At 39.4% G+C, this 15,840-nt stretch overlaps 3 protein-coding genes across 7 annotated transcripts in view; 2 read left to right on the top strand and 1 right to left on the bottom strand.

The window, feature by feature from the left end:
• Window positions 1–7,312, bottom strand: part of LOC129596079 (protein-methionine sulfoxide oxidase mical3a-like) — a 39,898-nt gene extending 32,586 nt beyond the window's left edge. For 3 of the 5 annotated variants that reach the window (XM_055493247.1, XM_055493245.1, XM_055493250.1), the window contains exons 1-2: window positions 7,087–7,312; window positions 6,761–6,984 (exon numbers count right to left, since the gene is read on the bottom strand). The gene's annotated coding sequence lies outside the window, so the exon portion shown is untranslated. Of the gene's footprint in view, window positions 1–516; window positions 662–3,654; window positions 3,871–6,760; window positions 6,985–7,086 lie in introns of those variants that run through there. The other 2 variants (XM_055493246.1, XM_055493248.1) reach the window with 2 other exon arrangements.
• A 244-nt stretch (window positions 7,313–7,556) lies between these two features.
• LOC129596041 (cell division control protein 2 homolog 3-like) lies at window positions 7,557–12,019 on the top strand. The gene is made up of 5 exons (XM_055493196.1): window positions 7,557–8,080; window positions 8,748–9,097; window positions 9,532–9,840; window positions 10,344–10,722; window positions 11,607–12,019. Exons 1-5 carry the CDS (start codon window positions 7,875–7,877, stop codon window positions 11,773–11,775), a joined length of 1,413 nt encoding a protein of 470 aa, XP_055349171.1. The 5' UTR covers window positions 7,557–7,874; the 3' UTR covers window positions 11,776–12,019.
• A 684-nt stretch (window positions 12,020–12,703) lies between these two features.
• On the top strand, window positions 12,704–14,292 carry LOC129596062 (uncharacterized). Its single transcript, XM_055493223.1, has 3 exons — window positions 12,704–13,011; window positions 13,270–13,458; window positions 14,023–14,292. The coding sequence occupies exons 1-3, from the start codon at window positions 12,954–12,956 to the stop codon at window positions 14,208–14,210; spliced, it is 435 nt and encodes a 144-aa protein (XP_055349198.1). The 5' UTR covers window positions 12,704–12,953; the 3' UTR covers window positions 14,211–14,292.
• Window positions 14,293–15,840: the final 1,548 nt, after the last annotated feature.

Genomic DNA, 15,840 nt, shown 5'->3' with positions numbered 1-15,840 from the left:
CAAATATAGTGGCAATGAATAATGATCAATAATGTTTCTTTCCATGAGCCATGCGTGGGCATTTCGGTACTGCAGTATTGACAATCTGTATCACCTAATTTATTCTGCTTTCTGACCTCAACGAGAAATCGGCAACAATAACAGCGGGGTCAACAATGTATTCAGCTGATTAAATATGAACTAAAGGGTGGAATAATGGGAAATGCTCACAGACAATCATAATGCCACGCATATTAAAAACGCTCCCATACAAATAATTTCCAATAACGTCAAAAAACAACCTCAAAGCAAAACCGCGATATAAATAACAGAAAATATGCTGGAGAATTTCAGACGCCAAAAATGTCGAGAAAAAAACGAGAGGCGACTCATTAAAAATACAAAATTAATAAAAACATAAAAAGTTTCCTTTAAAAAAGATAAAACTGATTCAAAAGCATTACTGTCTGCAGATATACAAACCAGCGCAAAATAAAAGAAAATTATAAAATCATCCATATTTTGTCTACAACTCACCAATGCAGCATCAGGTAAAAATTAGCCAAACAAACCAATCATAAACACAACAAAAATGTTTCCAAAAAAATGTCAGATTCTGCGCCAAGTGTGGAGGAAAGACAACTCCACTCCCAGCTGACTGGCAACGAGTGCCGGTTGACGCTAAGAGGCTTTTATATCCCCCGCACACTCGCCATGTAAACCAACCTAATTTGCTTTTTTCAAGTGTTGTCAGTCGGTGTGTAGAGGCAGATGTTTGTCAGGGACCAAAATCTCCACCGACATATTGACACCCATCCAACACAGGCACTGCGCTGTGGACCCAAGCGATTTAGCGGATTTGTCAAAACACACTAGACTGGATGAGCTGCCGAGCCAGCACCAGCAGACGGAAGTCTTCCGTATTCCCTTAGCGCATAATCAAATAAATACAAATATATACCCAGCTGCCTCGTGATTTGTGTTTACCGTAATATATGTACAAGCAACGAATTTTACACAATTTCCAGTTATTTTAAAATATTTTTTAAATTTAAATTATTCATTTTTAAAAATGATTTTTTTAAATATCAGTCATCGTAGATCTTAAATATAAACGTTCTGCTTTCATCGTTGTTGGATGTCTTTTTAAAACAATAGCAGTGCCACACAAATTTCAATGTAAGTATCGTTATTTTGTTCAAACAAATGGAACTGTTATTGATCCAATTTAAATTCAATATCAGCAAATGCAGTCGATCGAATGTTATATGTACTCCCAAAAAAATACTGCAAAAGTCACATATTAATTGGCCTGATTTCACCGGTTTTACTAAGCGGAAACAAAAACCGTGATCTCAATTACGGAAATGTACAAATAAAGTAAAATGTCAGTAAAATGATGGATCAGTGTAAACGATGTGCAGATGAAGATAATCAATTAAATACAGTTCATCATACAGAATTCTGACCGAAATGTGTCACGCGAAACGTCATGCACTCGATACACTACATCGCTTATTCACGCTCAGCTAAAAACACAAACATCGCAGTTCACGACATTCTGACTTCGACCAACTAAATCGAGACACAAATAAATCAAATATGGATTATCAATTAGGATGAATAACATTTGCAGTCGAAATCGAAAGCCTGCAAACGCGCTACAAAAATAAATTATTTATGAATTATTATCAACGAAACCTAACGAAAACAAAAAAAAACCCATACAAAATGATTTATGAAACAGCGGGAATATGCATCAGATTATATTACCAGTGCAGATAAAGCTAAAACGTTTCAACGGATTTTCAGCCAACAAAATTCGAAATAAAAAATCTGGGTACAGACTATTGTTTTCCAAACATAATAAATTTATCGTGCAACAACACAAACCACGCACAAGCGCATTGCAAAATGCTGCATTTATATTATTAAAAATACGACACATTTATTCTGTTATAATAATTCAAAGATTATTATCAACATTTATATACAAAATAAAAAGAGCGAACAACGTTGACACAACAATTTCAACACAGCAGCAGTGTGTGTACTCGTGTGCCGTTTGCATTAATTGTTGTCACATGCAAATTACGGAAAAAAAGCGCGCCATGTACCAGCCGAAGCGAATGAAAAAAGCCATAACCACATGTGCGCAAAGTTCGTCATGTGCAAATTATGCGTTGGAGTTTTTTCTCGGAGCATCGATTCAAGGCCACCGCCCAGTGGGCAACCGGTGCCGGCGGATCAGTCTGATCGGCAGCGGAAATGTAAAATGTTTTCTCAAGTGTCTGGTGTCTCTCGAGTGGCTGGCAGTGTGTGCCGATGAAAAAAATACCAGCCTGATTTATTTACAGTAACATCCAACTGGTCAAGCCAGCTCGACCAGCACACACACCGGGCTCACAACGGAAATATGTTATTCAGCACACAGCCAAACACAACCCAGGCCAGCAGGATAAAATTACCCAGTCACAATACGACCTTACCACTTGACATGCCCATCCAGTGCAAAAAAGCAGCATAGTGCCATCCATTGAAAAAATATGCCGCGCTGTTTGCTTTTCGTTCTACTGTCTGTTGACTGCGGAATTTTTTTCATGTAATTTTGCATAATAATTTTTTCGACTACCTCTCTGTGTAAAAATAGTAAGCGACAAACAAGACCGTTTCCAGAGAGAAATTTGTAATTCAGAGCAGTTTCAAGAAAGGAAAAATTCGCTGCATATAAAGCAAAATAATTTTTTAATTTTGGACGGATCCATATTTCAGAAAATATTGGATGGATTTTTAATATCTTTCACAACAAAAATAATCAAATATTTGGCCTGATAGTTGATTGACAGATCTCGGGCAATATCATAAAGATTTAGGGACATTTTAATTATTTTGTTATCGCAAAAATAGGTCAAATATTTTATTTTACTGACCGTGCAGCTGAAATAAATTCACAGTACATTTTGCTCCAGTACTGCGAAATACAGCTCCGCAAGAACACACTTTTTTATAGCAAAGTGAATCATTTTTACAACCTGCAAAAGATTTTAACCTAAACACTGCATCCGGATAAAGCAATATTTATGCTGCATAAAATCACGCTGAAAAGATGCTGCGCATGGTTGAGCACGGTGGCAGATTTATACTGGCTAATGTCACGAAATCAAATATGACTAACCGGGCATGAAGCCACAAAAAAATCAATGCAGAACATTGACAGAATGGATAAAAAAACACACGCACAATTTACTGTTACGCCAGCAGTCAGTCCGATTCAAACAGATGACACAGGGTAACAAAAGGAAAAGGACCAGTGTGCTTTCCTCAAAATTGACAAACACTCTTCAAATAATGGCTACAAAAATATAACTGCTTTTTTAACCTGTAAAAGAAATATATTTTTAATTAAAAATATTATCGTAATTAAAATTAATAAATCTGCAATACTAGGAGAATAAATCAACAATAATAATAATAATTTATTAATATTTATAAATAAAACAAATCCTTAATAGTAGAAGACAGCTTTTTGACAGATAAATTTCAAAAAATCGATAAACGAAAATTAAATAAATTAAGAGAAGACAATAAGTAAATAAATTTGTCAAACATTAAACTTTTTTAGTCGCAATTTTACGCGCATTATTATGCAGAATTTCGTAAAAAAGCCCAACCCACCTGTCAAACAGTAAATATAATCCCACACAAACACAGCCGAAAACTCGAAAAGTCGTATTCCATTCAGCAAAGAGAACAATTATCGGGTTGAGAGTAAACGGTCAAGAAAAAAACACTACCGTCGAAGATTGCTCGAGTGGTCTGACATGCTTCATAACCATCCGACTGGAAAGTTCACCGTCTGCACGGAGCAAGCGTTTTTCCACTCTTCGCCGGTGCCGGCCAGTATTTCTCACACGGCGCAGCCAGCCAATTGTATCTCTGTGTTATCATCAATCCAGAATAAAACCAGGCCAACGAAAACACATTTCACGATAAGAAAGCAAATGTTGCTGATAAGAAGCACATTGTTTACGTGATTTACGTGCCGGATGCGGTGGCAGTTGGTGTGACGACACCCCACAAACGACGGCCCAAATGTCAAAATTTCGCAATAACATATCCACAAAAAAGAACCACGAAATGTTGCTTAATTGTATGCACAGCTTCTTTGACACGGTTTTAACTTTTAAATATTTTTTGGGGGTTCTGGCAAAAAAATGACAATAATTATGCTTCTCATTAAATATGAGATGTCAATTTGCGGCGAGTTCGCAGTTCTTAAAATTATATATTACCTATAATCTTGGCTCGTTCCCGATTCAAAGCAGTTAATAAGAATACCTGATACCGTAATTATTCCCAAAAATCTTAAAAATTAAATTGTTTTCGATAAGCAAAATATTAAACCCGTTTAGTGCCGCTCCAAATGTAAAGTTTTAACAAAGCAGGTAAACAAATCGGAATCGGATTCGGAGAGTCGATCAACTGCCTCTGCACTACGATCTCCTACTTAAACGTGCATGCGAATAGTGCTTAAAATTGTAAACAGCCTACGGACTTGAGAGCAGACAGTACAGAGGTAAAATCACATAAACCACTGTAACCCACAAATAAAATTAATGTAATTAATAAAAAAAAAAACCAATAAACCTAAGCCCCCACTATCAAACCCACATAAACACCGAGCGTCGATCTTTTTAATGCATTACAATTTTCGTTCCCGAAACACGATTCGAATTCAAAAAAGTAGCAGCAAATAATGTTTAAAACAACATAGTTTAGTTTTCCTTCCGGCACCGTAAATAACCATGGCAAACAACGGATACGGTAATGTATGCCGGCTGTAATGTATCGAGGAAAGTAAATTTATTCAACAACAAGAAAATATCTGTCAAGTTGAACTTGAAGAGAAATCCATAACAAAAGAAAGTTCGTTTTCTTCTGCGGTGCGCAGTGCCGGCAGCGATCGCACAGTGTTCCGTTCTGCAAACCGATTAGCCAACTTGGCGCTTACACAACCGGCTGGCAGCGAAAGCGAAACGAGAAAAAAAGAGAAAAAACGGAGCAACGACGGAACTAATTAGCAGATCGGTTCCAACAAATCTCAACCGCCACATCGCGTTTTAAAATGCGCACCGACTGCGAGCGACGAGAAAAAAGGTCACACGAACTGGAAAAAATAACCACAGGCTATTAAATTACGAAACGGAAACGCGTGCGATAAAACAAGCAAGAAACGGTGGCAAAACCAAAAAGTATAATACGCCTTTGCGGATTTGAAAAAGACCGTGTAACGCTTATGCCGTTCCGACAGTAAAAGACCAAAAGGTACACGAAAAAAACTAAACTATATTTCCTAAATTATTTCCTAATTATTTCTAACAAAATACTATTTTCTATAAGTAGTTTTCTTCTATTTTCTAATCTATTTCCAAAAAAACATTTCTATATCCTACATTTCTAAAATATCATTTTTTAAAAAATTCAAATACGAAAGAAGCTGTAAAAAACACAATAAAAAATACAGAAGTAGAACCGGAGATAAAAAATTAGTAATAATGCCGGAAATGCAAGGACGCTTGCAATTACACGAAAAAATGTCGCAAAAAATTAAAAAAAAATTCGTCAGAAATAAATTACAGCTTGACAGGGAAAACTTAAGAACCTTGCGCAAGAATTAAAAACAGGAAACAAACACATGAAATAACATATGCGTAATTATTATGCAGGTGTCTTCGCTATTTCCGCTGGATGGGAAAAGTGCCACAACATGAAACCGCAGTGCGTTTCTGTCAATTGTAGCGTTTATTACAAAATCACTTGTCAAACTTTGCTGAAGAGGCACATGTACATAAACGGTCATTTCATCATCAGCCATGTGAACGTACGGAAGCGTTGGTGATTTTGCCCGCCGTTTTCTGACGAAAGAGAAAACATGCAACCGCAACATATGTCAGTTTTTCAACAAGCCCCGCCGAATTGACCAATTGAACAAAAAGAAGTGCCGCATAACACTTCTTCTGGCCGAAGATTGCGCCGATTCAGCGCCAGCAATCTAAACATTTCCCTTTCAACACTGTTACAAGACGCTGTTTGTTATGCCTGCAAATGCTGGTCGACAACAACGTGTATTCGTATTATGCTGGAAAAGCGATTATTCGTTCACATTAGAAAAAGCTCCAAGTGTTCCTTTTGGCAAAACTGGTTTTCTAAAGCTTTAAATTTTTAAAACTGGCTACAAAACAAACGCATACTGCAAATCCATTTTGGTGACAATAAAGACATCATTCTCTGTCGCTTTTTTTTTTAAATTTCAGCCTCCGAAAATAGTCAAAACAAAACTGGATAATTTTACCGATCATAAATTCCAATAAAAATTAAATAAAGCGTGCATATTTATTATCAATTAAATTTATTTAAAAAATAAATCGCCAGTTATGATGCTTGGTCGTTTTCCAAAATAATATTTGAAAACATTCCGAAATGCAAGATGGTAATTCATAAAATAATAAATAGCAGAGCAATAATCAGTCACATTAAAATTATGCAATAAATGAGAAAACTGCATCGATTCCACTGAAAATAAATAAAAATTTCCACGTTATTTATTCGCTCAAATAACGTCAGAAATGCCAGCTGCAAAGTCGCTATTATTGATAATAAACTATTACAATTCAAAATAGAAACTAAAAAGTTAAAACTTTCCAAAAATTAAAAGAGCGTCTCAAAAAATTTCCCAGCTATTTATAAAATTATTTACGCCATTTTTATAATTCTTACTCACCAAGAATTTCTGACGGCTGGCATTCCTAACAACGCCAATCACGCCGAGAATCTCCGTTGCCAAACATCCGACAAGGAAACATTCCAATCCAGACAGTCAATATTGACTTGTTTCGGCTCCGAATTATTCCAAAATCATCCAAAAATCGAGGTCCTCCGCATAATGCACAACAACGCCAATCCGACGCTTGCCAAAACACACACCGCAAATCCTATTTGCACTTCCTGCAAAGCAGCAGAGAGAATTAAAACTTATTGGCTACTGAAGCCGTCTGGAAAATAACAACGGAACACATGTGAAAACTGAAAAGCCAGTTGAATAAAAACCTGCGCAGACCACCGCGCGTTGCTGCTGATGCTGGCAAAAAAATCCGGTTTTTCACGCTGGCTATTACGCGCCTGCACGCTTCCTCAGAGCAAACATGAAACAGTGATAAAACATAAAAGCATCTTTTCGAAAATTGAGATGTGCCTGGAAAGAAAGAATGAAGAATGGAAAAGATGATTTAAAGTTCAGTCAAGCCGTTAAAAACCAGTTTTTAAATTTCCAACGTTCTGCTGGAAAACCGAAAAATCATGAAATCAACCGAGTGTGAAACGGTACGTTTTCTCGTACAGCGCACGCGTTTCAACGTAGCCGATACGTAACAGGGACGTATCGTTCCGTTATCGGAGCGGGGAACGGGCGTGGCTGCGCATAGTTTACAGCGTATGCATCAGCCAATCAGATGCTGTTTCTTACTTTTACGCGCTCAAAATCGACGCGCCAAACAACATTTTTCATTTTCCCACAGAAATTCATCCTAAGACCTAATAAATTGCTTTTGATTTTTGAAATTTCAGTTTACATTTTATATTTGGCTATGATTATTTATTAATTATTCGAGAACTCAAACGTTTTAAGTTTTGGATGCTTTAAAAAATCAGCAGGAGTTGTTTTTCAGTCGTGGCAGTGTAACGTTTAATACTTACCTGAAATTAATTTTCGCGTTCCGAAATTGGGAAATTGTTTGTTTATGTTTGGGTTTCCGCTCGCCGCTCGGGTTTTCGTCGGCCAGACACGGAGCTCCCGCGGCGTAGTATAATCGGATTGATCGGCGCGGGTAATTGGTTCAATGAGTGAGGAAGCGGAGTTGTTGGACACGAGCGGTGTGTCGGTTGAATCGGGGGATTCGCTCATCTTCTCATGCGAATCCGCTGAAGGACTCGCGTGCAGCTGCACTCACACGCAGTCGTCTGACGCGGACACGCTCGCCTCCACCAGCTCGCAGTCCACGCTGACCGCCAATGAGTCCGTCTTCTCGCAGGATACCGAACGAAGGTAACGAAAACAATGCATTAATTTTCGTGTAGATTAACTGTAAAACATTGTTGTTTTTAATAAGTAATTTATTTTTTATGAATTTTTTTCTGCACCTAACCAAACGGTGCATTTTTTACTTCTGGCGATGCCTTAAGTATTTCCTGAATTATTTTAGTAAATTATAATGCCAGCTGTAAATTCTTCTGTAAATTAACTGTTTGATGGCAAATTTATAAATATTAAGTACATGTACACGCTGTCGCAGCAGTTTTAATAATCGTTTGAACGCGAATCGCCGAATACTGTTATAATAGTGTTATTTCTCTGTTTCTCGCAAAAATAATTATTTTTTCTGCTATAAAATTGCAATAATCCTGTATCCCCTGATTATGAAGCTAAAAATAAAAAAATGCTTAATTTAATTAATACTGCTGATTTTTAATAATTTCAAAAAATATGTGCCAAGGACGCCATGAGATGGAATTTGGTAAATTCTTACCAAATTGTAAAAATAAATTGTGAAATTAAATTCCTTATTTATTCAGCCTTACAACTCGAATTCTTATTTTTATATGTTTTATTGATTAAAATTAAAAGCTGAATTTACGATATTTATCAGAAATTCTGTGCAACAAAAACTTTCGGAGATTTTCACGAAATTTTCTATATTGTTTTTTTTCTGCAGTTTCGAGGATGACAGTTTCTACGAGCGCGTGGACCCGCGGCGCTACCACAAACTGGAGATCCTGGGCCGCGGCCAGTACGCCACGGTGTACCGGGCCTGCGACCTGCAGGAAGGCAGCATCGTGGCCATCAAGCATCTGCGCCTGCTGAGCCAGGAGGAGCGATACCACCTGGGCATCAGCGAGGCCTGCCACCTCCGCGAGGCGGAGATCCTCGCCCGCCTCGACCACCCCAACATCGTGCGCCTGCTGTCGGCCTTCTGCGACGGACCCCAGAAGACGCTGGTCATGGAGTATGTCCACTTCACCCTCGAGGCCCTCATCGTCGACCGCGGCATTGCGGCCTTCTCCGGTAATTGGTGTAGTTATTTAATGACTTTAATCGAAGAATATTCCGCAGGTTTATTGCATTTTTTGTTATGAATTTATATTTTTGACATTGTGACAGAGAAAGTGTAAACATCGCAGTGAAAGTTGCGAATACGTTTCATGAATGTTGAGTGACGACGTAGTACAGCGGCAATGTGTTCATCAATTGCAAGAGTAACTTCCTTGCCCATTATCTCTTGGCTCTTGCCTCTTGGCACTACCGTGTGTCAAGCGGCATACGTAAATAATTTTTTATTTTGATATTAATACGATGTAGAGGAATAACTAACGAGCCGTATTTTTGATTTGCAGTTAGTTAATTATTTATTAGGAACGCCTGCTTTTTAAAGCAGAATAATACTGAATAATTGTAGCGATATACATGAATAACTGAAAAACCGTATTTTTTATTTACAGTTGGACAAGTGAAATATTACCTGCAGGGCGTCGCGCAGGGCCTGGCCTATCTCCACAGCGAGAACATCATCCATCGCGACATGAAGCCCAACAACGTGCTGGTCAGCGTGGACGGGGACGTGAAGATCGGGGATCTGGGGTCGAGTAAGCAGCTGAATGGCAAGGCCGCCTTCACTAACCCCTTCGCTTGCCGCTACTACCGCGCCCCCGAGATCCTGCTGGGCGTGCGGGAGTACGCGTTCCCTGTGGATATGTGGGCGCTGGGATGCATCGCGGCCGAATTCTACATCCGCAAACCGTTGTTTGTCGGTAAGGCACTTCTGTCATTTGATACTGCTGTTTTTTTGGAAGTTATTTTGGGATTAAATAGTAATATTATAATGTTTGTGTAGCCGGGCTGTACGAGGACGAATGTCCACAGTACATACTGGCTTCCATATGCCCACAGTATTTATTTAAGCATCGTAGTGCAGTGGCATAAGCAGTATTTCTTGTCGTGAGCCATCTTGAATCTGCATACAGATGCAAGAAACCATATCAGTTTTCCTGGGTGTAAATTTCTGGTGACGTAAATATTTTTAGTTTTAAATTATTGAGTACCAGTTTGATCAACGCTTTTGTGTTAATGTTAATTTGGTGGCTATCGCCTATTTGAATTTTAATATAATGAAGCTTGTAAAATGATTACATTTTTTAACACCGAGAAAACTGCTTTATACAATCGGATTAAATGATATCCCAATTTTTTGCAATATCCCGAATTTTGCACTAAACCGTGTACTTGATAGTTATAATTTTCGTCTGCTGTGCAGGTAACTGTGATATTGCCCAGCTGAACGCCATCTGCCAGGTGATCGGTGCACCGCTGCCCTCGGAGTATCCCGTGGGGGGTGTGGTTATCCAGTTTCCGGCGTGTGGAGCCCGGCCATGGTCCAGTGTGTTGCCGCAATCCCCGCTGGTGATTTTGGAGCTCATCCGGCGCTGTTTGCTGTTTAACGCCGCCAAACGGTTGTCCGCGAAGGAGTGCTTGCTGGTACTGGCGCAGAGCGATAAAGAGACGCCGGCGTGTCACCCGACGGAACTGCCCGTTCCGGAGTGCTACAGGAAGAAGAACGGGTTCATCCCCAAAGCGCCGGGCTCTAATGAGCGGCCACGGAAACGTCTGTCGGTGGAAAACGGCCAGAATTTCCTGTAAGTTTTGGTATGGTTTCTTCGTATACGATTAACAACTGCCTGCTTTTATTTTAATTTGTGGTTAATTATTCATTGATCTTGTTTTATTACATATTCATCAATTGTATAATTCAGTAATTTATTGAATTCTCCTTCTTTTTTTGCGTTCTGATTTCGCCATGCCATAACATACTGTTCGATATATTGGCGTAATGTCCAGAGGAGAGATATGCGAAATTGATTCAGTTTGACTGTTGTCACCTGCTCACAGCTGAAATGAGGAGCGACAACCAACTTGACCGTAAAAATTATCATTAATTTAAAAGCAATCGTAGTGTCGTGGCTGATAACTTCGCCTGTGTAGTCCCTGTCAGTGTATTAATTTTAATCTAACGATCTGTGAGTTACAGATTATCTCTGGTAAATTGTTTATTTTTTCTGCCGCTTGACCGTTAACGTAAAGTTTTAGAATAGAAGTAACATTTTTCAGTCGTCAATTTTTGAACACTTTTTTAAATTTTCTGTCATGTTGTCGGATTTTGTTACTCTGCGATTTTTCTTAGTAATGAGGTTACAAGCAGTTATCATTTTGAAGGATTGGCGTAGCTGTGTACTTAACTAAGTTGTACTGTGTACTTGTGTACGTACTTAAATACCAGAAGGGGCTTAACTAAGTTTACTTTCATAATTTAACCGGCGCGTATGTAACGGTTATTAAAACATTATCATTATGTGTAATGGGAAATGTACATATATGATGGCTGGAGCATACATGTACGCTGTATTTGCGAGTTGACAATTTGAATCAAAATATTTTGCAGTTTAAATACAATGTTAAATACGGATTTTCCGGCGTTTCGAACAAAATAGGCAGGCGTATTTATTGAAGTTTTTTTTTGCAGCGTGAACTCGGCGTCGAGTGTGGCGAGCAGTGGTGCGCCGTTGGATTTGAGTCTGGACGAGAGCGACCAGGTGCCGCAGGATCCGGACAGTCGGCCCCGCAGTCCCCCGAATTTACTGCGGGAGGCGCTGGTGCATTCCAAAGTCAAGCGGCGTCTTCTCTTCGCCTAACTGTGTTCCCTTCACGTGATGCTTTTTTCTTTCCATTTTTTAAGGTTTCAGATGTACATAATTAATTCCTATCGGCGTTGTTTATATCGGTGGCATTTGTTTTCGTGTGTATTAATTTTTTTACATTTTGTACCTTCTTCCCTGTAGTTGAGAATTTTTTGGTAGTTTTTAAATTTGTGAAAGTCCTTTGTTGTCTGTGTAAAATCTGGGCGGGAGAAACGGGGGTATTGGAAATAAAATTGCGTCGGCTGTTGACTGAATAGCAGTTATCAGTTTTCTTGGGCAATAAAATCTAAAACCCATGACTTGCTGACAATAGAATAATAATATCTAGTGACAATAGAATAATATCTAGTGCGGAATAAACTACGTATATGTTTATAAGGCAACAGTTACGATGCGTATCGTAGTGTTGTGGCACGATTGTTTGGTGCATACTGACTATCTTTGAATTCTTCCCTCATTTTAAATCCACGTTAGCTTATTGAGAGTGGGCAATTAATAATTCAAGTTGGAATTTTTTTTGGGCTTTTTTCCTGCGAAGGAATATTTTTACATCAGCTTTCGAAAAGTTGTGTGTATTTCCGAGAAATATCGACGCTGCAGCTAGGTGAGTATGATGTTTGCCCCTCTTAAAATGTACCGGAAGGCTACGAGTACAGAAATTCTAATATTTGAATACCGGGAAAATTGTCTTGGGCGATAATGCCAAATATAGGCACTGCGTAAATTTGAAGAAATGGTTAAATTTTAGTGATACGCATTCCTTACTATGTTATGTTTAAAGTATAGTGCGTGATACTGTGGCGCTTTTGTTGAGCCGGCATAATTTTGTTAGCTTTAGACTATGTACATATATTGTCAGTGTGCGATTACGTAAAAGTAAAAACTACGATCGCGATGCATATTGCATGCTCATTCACGACGTTCCGGCATTACATCTTAACGGTTGATCACTGCAAAAGTAAATCACCCATTCACCGGTGACTGTACTTCTTGAATCTGCGCTAAAGTTGAATTCAAAGTTGGTGTCCGGGTACAGTTTTTTACTTTATACTTTTTAATTTATCTGCGATTCTGAGGTGGACAAGCTCTCTAATACTGCTCTGAGAAAGTATATTATATCGTCAGACCGGAGATTTTGTACAGCCCTTACGGTGTAGGTTTGAAGGATAAGAATGATGACCTTTAATACGAGTATATTCGCTGCTGTATTTCTTGTGGCATGTCTGAGCGGTAAGACTTTGTTGTAAAGTTATGTGATCGACTACTTATGTACTAGTAAATATTTAAATTACGTAATCTACAGTATTAAGATATGCATTTTCTTTACGTTAATTTTTAATAATTACCCTTTTGTCTAACTTCCAAGCCAGCATTGTGCAATCCTCGCAAACAGTAAGCATACGTAATATTCAGTAATACTGTACTTTTTCATTGCCGTGTAGCTTCACAATGGATTTCGTCCATGCATTGTTGTTTAAAAAATTACAGGTACAGCGTCTGGACTTTCCTGTTACGAATGCCAGGGCAGCGCCACGGATGTTGACAAATCCTGTCTGGATCCGTTCAACCCGAAAACCAATACGGTGAAACAGCGTCCTTGCAGTGAGTTCGGAAGTGGTCAGTTCGTGTGCACCAAGACTGTGTCCGAATCACACACCGACACGCTGCAAGCTTTCCGTAAGTACAGAGTAGTGCATTTGCGGCGATCACCGTGTAACAAGCATTATGCTTACGCCATTAATACTCGTACAACGAATTAGCAAAATGTACAACATTTTACATTTTGGACGCAAGCGCGTTACATTATCAACAAAATGTATGTTGTCGGTTACCTCGATGTTCTGCGTGAAACCAACCCTCAACCTTAAACACAAATTTATTAATTACTAAGTACGAATTACTTATAATTACTCACTGTCAAGCTAGTTATTATTGGAGTAAATTTGTTTTAGATAGAAAACTTTTCTTTAATTTTGATTTCCGTTGTAGTGTGCCCCTCAGCCATTACTATAAGTGGCAACAATTATTATATACTATGAAGAAACAAGTTAGGAAAATCTTAGGAGGACATAGTAGGAAAATCTTCAGCTGCTTATCTGTCAAAATCGTTGGATTCAGAGATGTACCGGTAATTCAATGCCGATGTGTCGCTAACCCGCTGTGCATAATTTACTTAGCGTAAACAATAATTCGTTTACGCGATTTAATAAATAATTCATTTGCTGTTGGCTTTTTCTACAGATGGCACTGTCACCCGCGGCTGTCAGCGTATTAATTCCGGCGGCCCGGCTTTGTACAACCGGCTTGACCTGACTTCGAACACCTATTTGTGCGAGACCAATTTATGCAATTCTTCTTCCATCGTCGCATCGTCCATATTATTGTTATTCTTAATTTCGCTGTTAAGCATAGTTCTGCGCAGTTTATAAGATCGCTTGTAACATAATTTTACATCGAATTACACTTTACGAGCAAACACAAACAAAGGTCAACAAAGATTAATTCCGTAGAGCTGCCGTTGTATGATGTACAAAGCGACACAATCACGCGTTAAAAAAACCGACCATGACCACGACTAAAAAAACCTAATGCCGAATATAGCTGTAAAAGATTAATGATCAAGTCAGACAACATATACTATACCATGTACAGAAAACTTGAAAAAACGTTAATTCCTCATAAATTTTCGCAGCCGCGTTGGTGTGGCTAGATTTTCGCGAACTTGGATATTCGCGTGCATTCACTGCTGGTTCACTGCGCTGGTGCTGTTCTTTTTCGCGATTTTCACTTTCGCCATTTGCACATAACGTGAGCGGGTGTCTCGATGAGCTTCTTTCCAGCGTTTCCCCAATTCGGCTTGAGTGATGACGCTGCAATGGCGTGCCTGGCTGGCGCGCCGTCGTTCTTCAGCAGAAAACAGATGGTATGCGGTTGCTTTCAGATATCCTAATTCCTTGCCTGCAACAGATTGTGCGGACTTCTTGTACGGGAGTTCGCGAACTGACGGCTCACGCTCATTTCGGACGGTTCCGACCGGATGGTGGCCTCTCGGTGGAACTGGCGGCATGGGCTGGGCGCCTCGCGGAGTACCGGAATACTCCATGGATGGTACGATGCCATCGGCGGCATATTTCCAGGAGATGATCTGCCCCAGTTCTTCATAACCCAACCAATGCGACTACAGACAAACCGTTACAAAAAATTAAAAAACAATTTCGTAATTTTGTGGTGCAAAGGTCAAGTGTGGCGAAAAGGAAGGCTGTCTAACCTGTTCCAGAATTTTCTTGTAGGTCATCAGCGGGAACCGAATGAACGAAAACGCAGATCCTAATTGTCTCCGGCAGTTTTTGCTGGATCGCTGCAGACCCGCAGCGGCACATGCGTGCCTCGCCCATCTGCAAAATCATGACATCAAAAGTTTTGTAGTAGTGTTTTTCTATGAGTTCGAGATGGTGCATAACAATCGCCTAAGGAAAACCGGGTACTGGAGACTCACCTTTTCACAGCCTCGAAAACAAGATTTTCCTCCACTATCAAAGTGTTTCGTTTGATTATCATCTCGAGAGTGGTACGCTTTACAGTCAGAAAAGCATCGCACTTCAGAAATTCAGCGCCAAACGCATCAATCACATCGAGACACTTCGCAACAGCAGCCTGGGCGTTCAGATCCGCTGCCTGAAACAAGCCCATGGAGATTATTAACGGACCAATTTCTCCATTTTTCGGATTTTATTTTAGTTCAGTAAAAACAGAGTGCGTCTTACTTTTTCAAGGATCACCAAGCAGCTGTCCTGGCTCAGGTCGTCGGGGATAAATTTCGCACATAAATCACACAATGCCGGAATCTCGTATTTGAGGGCACACGAGAAAGTGCTAAACCCGTTATCCGAATTCAGATTCTTCACGCAGTCCGTGTACAGAAAGCTATAACCGAGAAATCCATTTACAAAGACCAACTCGAACTTGCATTGTACGAAAACGTCCGCAATGCAGACGAAACTCGACCCTCTGCCCAATATTTTCCTGGCATGACATTATAAAACAATTATCACCATATAT

Source organism: Paramacrobiotus metropolitanus, unplaced genomic scaffold, assembly GCF_019649055.1.
Source record: "Paramacrobiotus metropolitanus isolate TYO unplaced genomic scaffold, Prichtersi_v1.0 Parri_scaffold0000085, whole genome shotgun sequence".
Taxonomy (NCBI): Eukaryota; Metazoa; Tardigrada; class Eutardigrada; order Parachela; family Macrobiotidae; genus Paramacrobiotus; species Paramacrobiotus metropolitanus.
The sequence above is the reverse complement of the archived record's forward strand: the minus strand, read 5'-3'. Positions and strand labels throughout refer to the sequence as shown.